This window comes from Crocodylus porosus, unplaced genomic scaffold (genome assembly GCF_001723895.1).
Source record: "Crocodylus porosus isolate Cpor-Errol unplaced genomic scaffold, CroPor_comp1, whole genome shotgun sequence".
Lineage (NCBI taxonomy): Eukaryota > Metazoa > Chordata > Crocodylia > Crocodylidae > Crocodylus > Crocodylus porosus.
Window position 1 is genome coordinate 53,577,926 of NW_017728931.1, and position 9,071 is coordinate 53,586,996.

General features: G+C 44.4%; 1 protein-coding gene across 1 annotated transcript; it reads left to right on the forward strand.

Moving 5' to 3' along the window:
* The first annotated feature begins 2,268 nt into the window (after positions 1-2,268).
* On the forward strand, positions 2,269-8,762 carry MCHR1 (melanin concentrating hormone receptor 1). The gene is made up of 2 exons (XM_019544983.1): positions 2,269-2,472; positions 6,855-8,762. Exons 1-2 carry the CDS (start codon positions 2,403-2,405, stop codon positions 7,766-7,768), a joined length of 984 nt encoding a protein of 327 aa, XP_019400528.1. The 5' UTR covers positions 2,269-2,402; the 3' UTR covers positions 7,769-8,762.
* The last annotated feature ends 309 nt before the right edge of the window (positions 8,763-9,071 follow it).

Consider the following 9,071-nt stretch of genomic DNA (forward strand, 5'->3'; position numbering starts at 1 on the left):
AGAAAATTAATATTTGTCTTCCCTTGGCTGCCTGTCATGTGGCCCTCGAGGGCTTGCCAAAACTCAGTAAGCGGCCCTCCACCCAAAATACTTGCCCGCCCCAGATGTATTAGGATCCCTGGATCAGGTTCCCTAGCAATGGCCAGAACAAGATGGCCAGAACTCAAATCATTCTTTCAGTTTATGAATTCTCTCTAAAAATCATCTTTCCAGTCCTTTATCAAGGGTCCTCTTCCTTGTGGCCTGCTCCCCAGACTCACCATCCTTTGCAGCCTGGGCTTCTTACTCAGGAGTCAACTCTCCTTAGAAAGGCAAGAGACCAGCCACTTTCTCTTTTCTCAGCACATTGACTCCTTGAATGACCACAAGCCTTATTTTAAGTCACCTGATGGAAGCATGTGACTGCTGGACTCCTGAAGAGATGGGCTAAGCCTGGCATTAGTGTAGATGAGTCATAAATCCCCTCAAAGTTCATTCAGTGACGCTTTCTAAAAGGGAAATCCCCCCTAAACCTGAGAGGTGGTGGTTGGCTTCTACCCTCTAATGTGGGGCTTATAGTCTTTATAATTTTTTTAACATATTCTTGTTATAGTAGGGTTGGCACCTTATGGACTGACTTATTCAGAGCTTTTATAAGTTACAGCGTACTTCATCAGATGCTGTGAAGTCCATCCGAGGATGGAACCATTCATAGCATCTGACAAAATAGTCTGTACCCCAAAAAAGCTCATGCCTCTCTGACCAAGTCAATGCCACCCACCCTATCTTGCCTTGACTAACTGCAGACTAACACCACTAGCTCTCTCTTTCTCATTATCGTGTTTAGTTTTTTCAGTCCTACTAAAGTCACGGTCTCCATGCAATCAAGTATCATTAGACCCACAGAATAATGATGCACTGTATAAAAATGTATTTCCTTTTACATGGTTACCTTTGCTGTCTTTCTACTGATACCTCCTTGTTCTTGTATTCTAAGTAGGTAAAAAGAAACATGTCATTTATTCTTTCCAGACATTATATACCTCTATCAAGTCACCATCTTTAATCCCTTTTAGTCCCTTCTTTAAACTTAATTCCCTTTTTTTTCAGTCTCTCCTTACATAGCTTGTCTACAACAGGATTTTATCAGGTTTTTCTGTTTAATAGGATTTTAATTATGTTGTTGCAAAATCCGTTGTAGATCTAGTTTAGAAAGGATGCAAACATCTGTTCCCAGTTCCTGACTAGGAACAGGTTTTAAAATTATGTTAGCAAACATGTATAGAGCATGATTTTAAATGCCAGCATAGATGAGCCTATGGAGAAGACTTTTCATACTTCTATACCCCATCTTCTTGGGTCAGGGTCATCTTCTTGTTCTATTTATGCAGTACCTAGCCCATAGGGTCTCAGGACTCCTAGGTGTTACCACAACAGAAATAATATTAATCATTTTCATCAGCAGTCTCTGAGCATTTCTGTGTTTGCAATATTTTATTAAGAGGAGATGACCAAAACTAAGCACATTATTCATGGTGAGGGCATGCCACTGCTTCATATACATGAAATTAAACATTCAGTCTGAAAGCAAAACATCTATACCTTAACCCAGATAAAGCAGATGCGATGTCTGTTGGCAAGAGAAGCATTTAGAGGTATGGGCAGGAGCCAGGACTGTGCCATATATTCAAAAGTTATTTCTCTGCCTTTTTACCAAAAAGGCACCATTTCAAAATCACAGCCTCCTCTCAGTAGGGGCTTTCAGTTGCAGGAACCCATCTTGCTAAGAGGAGGGAATTTCAGTCTATTAAAACCTGAGTTTAGCAACCTTCTTAGCAGGCTGCAAAACACGCTTGTTGCATTTAGTGCTTGGCTTTTGGTGTTTTAGTTTTTCAATTTAATTTGTAATTTATTCTTTATAATTGCAACAGCAATCTGCCATGGCAATGTGCATACTACAGATTAATCCATAAGTGCTCTTCCCTTCTGGAACCAGTTTTCACTGTTAGTAAAAAAAGCTGCTGACAAAACCTGGCTAGAGAGACAAAGTCCTTAATATCATGGGGAACCTTTTACTGCAAATGAAGTTAAGCAGGTGAAAGCTACCTTAGCTGGCTCACCAGTTTCTCTGAAGGCAAAACAATTGGAACGTGCAGCCTTGGTATAGCTGACAGGGAAAAGGTTAATATACATCTGCTTCTGAATATGATTATGGCTAGGTGATGTCAGGGGGAACCGCTGAGGAGGGAGAGAGAGCAGTTTATACCAATTTGAGCAGAGAAGCTTTAAGGCAGGAAAAAATCCACTCCCCCCAACCTTAGAATCATAGGGACTGCGCTACAGGAGAGACTGCTTGCACAGAGCTGTGCTAACTCGCATGAGAGTACAGGAGAGATCAGCTGTAATAAGACTGAGATGAAGCCATGGATCTTCTGCCTTTCGGACTGAACATCAGCAACAACTCTGAACCTGGAGCCAACCTGACCACTGCCAGTGAGTACAGCTTTCCACATCTGGGGAGAATAGTCACTGATTTCTCTTTTAATCATGCTGCTTGTAAAACCTTATGCAGGCTAAGTGGAGGTACGGAATTGTTTTGGAAGCACTGAATAGATATTAGGAAGCCAGGAAAAGAGTAGCCTGGAGGGAAATTAGAATATACCGATTTTTCTGAGAATAGAGAAATTGATTGAGCAGAAGGAAGGAAGGGAGAAAAAAATAATTAGTAGACTTGGGGAGAACATACAGAATCCTCTTTTATTTAGACACAGAAATGGTTCACCTGCAAAATAAACCCAAACACCAGCTTCCTAGGGAAAAGAGGAAAGAATTAAGAGAGCAGAGACTAACCTCTGAAGAGACTATAGCCTAACTTTCTTTTGTTGGATTTCTTTGGAATGTCTTCATATTGAACATTTCCCACTGCTGCCCTCCTAGCGATGTCAGCAATGGTGAGAGCACTAGCATAGACAAATTGCTGGCATCCTATGAAACATGTCATCTAACCCTGCTTGGAGCAAATCTAAAGAACAGAATGGTTGTAAAGCTGACAAGCTGCTAATGTCTTGTCTGCACACAGGCTCTTGCTATCACAACCCTGGTGGCGATGCACCAGTGTCACAGCCATAATAAGAGTGCTCTATACTCTCTACTGCCACATGGCAGCACTGAAACCAAGCAGATTAAGATACTTGATGGTGGCCCCCAAGGAAAGGAATTTGAGTGGCAGGGGTACCTTGGACTATAACAGAGTTCGCAGTTGTAGCACCACTATCATGCTGCAACATACCCTGTGAAGAAGATTGGCATGTCCACACATCAAGTGGGTTTACAGGGCAGAGCCCCAGTGTGGTAAGCTCACAATCAGCTGGTTGAAGACCACAGCTGTCCAGGCAGGGAATAACGATCAGCTGATTGTCAAAACCCTGCACCTCACAGTTCGTCCCTGGCTGCCAGGGTGCAGGAGATCAGAAGCTTGCTGCTGGGAATTTAAATTCCCACTGGGGACTTCAAACCCTGCCATGAGCCTCTGATTCCCCATAACTTAGCAGTGTAACCACCACTGTTAGGCATGGCATTTATTTAAAGTCCTCCACAGGGGAAGTCCTTCAGCTCCAGTGCCATGGGCAGGCAGCTGATTGCTAGCAGTCCTTGCATACCTGTGAGAAGCCAACAAGCTACATGTGCAGTCCAGCTGCACACAGTTTCCTGACAGCCCTAGCACACGGGGACCCTGGGATAGGGAGCATCTCCCCAGACTTAGGATTCCTTTATGCTGGGGATGCCTGTGCCTTGTGTGCAACCCAGCTGGGCAGCACATGCAATTTTTAAATGTGCCAGCACTCCAGGGCTGGGGTAAACAATCAGCTGATTGTTGCATACCCTAAAACTGAGCATGCCATGCCGAGGCCTGCAACTTTCCACCCTGGAGCCTTGCCATCACGCTTACATACATATAGTTGCCCACCACCACCCCACCCTTAAAAAAACCAAACAAAACCAAAAAAAGGTAGCCCTGTGCCCTACAAGAAGAGGCCATAGGCAGCCATACACATCCCCCTTTTCCCTGCCAGCATCATGCACAGCCCCAGAGATGCAACAAAAGCCTCCAGGGCTGCTGGCTTCTTTGTGCTTGGGCCTCAACGGTCTTGGCTGCCCCCAAATTCAAAAAGAACAAAAAAGGACATTCGGGTCCCAGCAGCTTCCCCCTTCTCAGAGACATAAGTGACTGGTGTGGGGGTGCAGGGGGGCACATGCCCCCCAACTGGGCCATGCCTGCTACTGCCGCCAGCGGCATCTGCGGGAGCTCACCAGCTCCTCCCCTGCTGCTGACGCTGCTGGAGGCATCTGTGGGTGCCCTCCCAGACTCAGGAGGCACCAGTCGTCCATGCACCTGACTGTGTAATCATCTACATTACAGCTGCTCAGTTTATTTATAAGAATAGGATGAGATACCACATCGAACATAGGTTGCACCATTGCTCTTCAATGGTGCATTCAGCTGATGCCCCATAACTATATAAACATTCACTGTGATAAAGTGGAAAAAAACATTTATAGGTGTTGTCCCACAATCATTTGGGGCACTTGTGGCATGACAAGCAGCGAAGACATCTATATGCTTGCATTGAAGCTTCATGTGTTGCCACAAAGGTGACATCTGTTCACAGCCTTAGGCTTCTCTGACATGTACTCTTCCAACGCCAGTATCAGGACAGAGCTGTAGAAAAGGGTGCATGGAAAAGGGCTCCCTCATGCTTGCAGCTTCCCAGCTACCATTGTCAGCCAGTTTAAACCTAAAAGCAACCCATAAGCCTTTAAATAAATGTCAGCTATCTGTCACTGTCCAGATGGAGACTGCCCCATGCCATTGGTGCAACTCCTTTCAGCATTTGTGGAGAGTGCTTTTGAACCATGACAGTCAGCTTAATAAAAGACTAAAACAATTTTTAAAAAGGTCTTCAAGTTCAACACCGAATTGCTTTCTCAGGAAATGCAATGATACAATGATACTCCAAAGTCCACTCTCCTGGAGGATTGATTGGGTTCAGTTCTGGTCACTTCATCTCAAAAGCAAAGATGCGTAACAACAGGAGGAGGTTAAGGATGAGTGGCAAAAGAGATGAATGGAATGGAGGGATTGTCATAGTGAGTCTGGAAAGACTGACTGTTAGTTTGCAGAAGCGATTAATAAAAGGGACATAATAATGGTATAGGAAATAAAATAAAATATAGAGGATTTAAATGGTGTTCTCCTTACTCTGATAGGAGAACAAAAGGGGCATTCAGTGAAATTGGGTAAAAGGAGATGCTTTTTAACACAGTTCAGTGTTATCTTGTGCCAGGGAGTTTCACAAGTTATCATTGAGGCTAAAAACTTAGTATGATTTTAAAGTAGGATCAGACTTTACGGGTGCTTGCCGACATTAAAAACAAACAAACAAACGGCACTTTAAACCTGGCATTTTAGTGATTGAATCAGGTATTAGCTAAAAGCACTAATAAGCCCCAGTGAAGCATCTGATATTTACAGACACTGCAGAGCTGGGTCAAAGCAATGCACTGCTTCTTCCAGTAAAGCACATTTTGGTTTGTTTTGTAACATTTGCAAGCAGCCTATATTTTTAACTAAATAATAAAACTATTACCTACCTAATGTATAAAGGATAAAACCTCACCTACTTGAGGGCCCAAGGTGACTGTGAAATACCTAGGATTAGACATCAGTGTTCTCTCAATTATTCTATAATTGTACTTTATGAACTTCCCTGAACCTTGCCTTGAACGATATTTTACATTGCTCAGTCTGATGCAGGAGACTAGAGTACAGCAGCCACAGGTCACAGGTTTGATATGTTTTTGCAATTCTCATAGAGAGCTATGTGTACAGCCCACAACTTGAAAACCCAGGGGTGCTATAGATCCTGTCATGGGTGGATCCAAAGGGGATGCAGTGTCATGGCCACACCCTAAGTTTCTGATTATGCCTCAGGAGCAGCAGCCAGGGACTTGAGTCCAGACGAAGGTAAGAATTCCCTTCCTTCCTTCCTTCCCCTCTGTGCTCAAAGTCACAGCCCCTCTCCTCCCTGTCCCTTCCCTTCTCATTTCCCCCTTCCCCAGCCTACTACTGCTGGTGTCCACACTCTCCTGTGGCTAAGGGGAGCTCTTGTTTGCTGCAGCCAGGCTGCACAGGGGCTGGGATCAGCCCAGGACAGTGGCAGAGGCAGGGATGTTTCTGCCTTTTCTGCCTGCTCCCTCTTGGTGCTCCCCACTACCCTGGGAGCAGGCACAGGGAAGGGGAATGTGCCTGCCTACCACTACCACTGCTGCTATGGTGCCAGGTGAGTGCAGATCCCCACAGCCTGGCTGGAATGGGCAAGAGATTCCCTTGCCCCCAGGACAATGCAGACACCAGCAGCAGCAGTCATGAGAGGGATGCATGGGAGAGGAAGGAGATGCAGATGGAAGTAGAAGGATGTGCCACTGAGCATGGAGGGAAAAGGGCAGGGAATTCTTACCTTCTTTTTTGGACTTAAGACCCCAGTTGCAGCTCTTGTCTGAGGTCTGCCTGGCCTGGTGAAGGGGAGGGGTGGGGAGGAGGCTGGGAGCAGGAGTGCAGCCACCCTGGCAGGCCTGGTCAGTGAAACCACCCCCCACCTCACCCCTCTTTGTAAAATCTTGGACCTGTTTCTGGATCCTGTCCACTAGCAGCTTTTGCTTGAGAAGCCAGGACTGGAACAGCAGAAAGTACAAGAGTACTTGTAAAAGGGAGGTGTGTTGGCAGAACCTTTTTGCCAGGAGTAAATTTTGTCACAAACCTGAAGCTCTAAATGACAGAAGTCTACCCTTTGTCAGTATGTTTTCTTGGTTTTCAGAGTGGCCAGATCTGCAGAGCATCTCTTATACCAGTTTTATCATGCCTTCTGTGTTTGGCATTATCTGTCTGCTGGGCACTGCTGGCAACTCTGTAGTCATCTTTACTGTAGTGAAAAAGTCCAAGTTCCACTGGTGTCACAACGTCACAGACATCTTTATTATCAATCTCTCTGTTGTGGACCTCCTCTTCCTCTTGGGCATGCCCTTCATGATCCACCAGCTCCTGGGAAATGGCATCTGGCACTTTGGTGAGACGATGTGTACACTCATCACTGCCATGGATGCTAACAGTCAATTCACCAGCACTTACATTCTGACTGCTATGTCCATTGACCGGTATTTGGCTACAGTTCACCCCATCTCCTCTTCAAGATTCAGGAAGCCCTTTGTTGCTACCTTGGTTATCTGTCTCCTCTGGATACTCTCTTTTATCAGCATTACCCCAGTTTGGCTCTATGCCAGGCTTATTCCATTCCCTGACGGGACTGTGGGTTGTGGCATCCGCCTTCCACATCCAGAAACTGACTTGTACTGGTTCACTTTGTACCAGTTTTTTCTGGCCTTCACCCTTCCCTTTGTGGTCATTGCTGCTGCCTATGCACGTATCCTCCAACATATGAAGTCTTCCGTAGCCCCAACTACTCAGCGCAGCGTCCAGCTGAGGCTCAAGCGAGTGACACGAACTGCCATTGCTATATGTCTGGTCTTCTTTACCTGTTGGTCACCATATCACCTGCTACAGTTGATACAGCTGTCCATCAGCCGCCCAACCCTTACCTTCTACTACACATACAATGCAGCCATCAGCCTGGGCTATGCAAACAGTTGCCTCAACCCCTTTGTGTATATTATGCTCTGTGACACTTTTCGTCAACGTCTGGTCCTCTCTGTCAAGCCTGTGGCACAGGAGTAGCAGAGGTCAGCCTCATGGTGCCAAAAAGATGGATATCAGGCCCAAGATTAAAACCACCTGACATAAAAGAAATATAATATATGGTTGCAAGCACCTTGAGCCCAGAAAAACTTTGAATAGTCAGAGATTAGCCAGAGATAATTAGAAAGAACAACTTGAGGGAACAATAAAATAATGATAAAACTTAGCTGAACAACTCTGAAGGGAATATGGTGATTGTCTACAGACCTTGAAGGATGTAAACACCAAGGAAGAAGGATTAGTTAGGATGATATGAGATCCATATCTAGAGTAACTGAGCAAAGGAAAATTTTCAAGAGGAACAGCACCCTCCCCTCTTGAAGCAGAAAGAGGATGGTGGCTGACAACAGTTATCAAGACCCAAGGGAAGGTCTAAAGCCATGAACACAGTAGTGGTCTTTTAAAAAGCTTCCAGACTCCTACTCAGACACAGGGTACCTTTTCTCCACTGGGATGTTCCTGGGAGGCAAGGGATTAAATTAAAATAGAGTAGGTCCCAGACAAAGAAAATGTGTAAGCTACAACTAATGATGGAAATAGGTATTAATAAATGAGTCCAACATAATTAGAAAGTTGTAGTTGACACATACAAGCACAATCTTGGAAAGTCAAAGCTTTAGATTTTAGGAAAAGTCTTTCTCTCTATTTCTGTCTCATGTCCATCTATAGCAACTTGTGTTGAGATATTTGAAGGATGAGAATTTGTGGAGTAACTCCAATTGTCATATTTTGGAAAAAAGATGAGGTAGTTTAGGTTCTCTGAGTGGACTCACAGAACATATTATTAGAATCAAGGAAAATGTTCCCTTAAGTTTTCAGTGGAGTTAGTGGTGGAGGGTCTGCATGTTTGAGTCAGTGGCTTGTCTGTGACTAAGGAGAAGAGGAATTGTTGATTTATATTTACAAAACACTAGCTGCTAATATATCCAGAGTGTACCACTATTAAAATAAAGTAAGTCTGCTTTTTATGCTTCTCATGACAAACACACCTGTATTAAGCATAGTGGGTGAAATAGCCTGTGATAAAGGATGTCAAACTAGCTAATATAATTATCCCCTCTGAGTTTAAAATCTATTAATAATATATCTGCATCATTTTCATCATGTGGTAACTAGAAGTTTGTGGTCCTCATGAAAATGTGGATGATGAACAATCGTTTGCAAATAAGATTGCTCCATGCAGGACTTCACTGTTAGACAGAACATGATGATAAGGGGTAATAATACATGACAGTTAAGGTTCCTTGAGGAACCTTACATTTGGGTATTATGGCTTCCAAGC

What these genes read in the sequence shown, in the direction of transcription:
- MCHR1 (XM_019544983.1), top strand. Translation starts at nt 2,403, where the DNA reads ATGGATCTTCTGCCTTTCGGACTGAACATCAGCAACAACTCTGAACCT. An exon ending in AGCCAACCTGACCACTGCCA is followed by an intron (nt 2,473 to 6,854) that starts GTGAGTACAGCT and finishes CTTGGTTTTCAG; the next exon opens with AGTGGCCAGATCTGCAGAGC.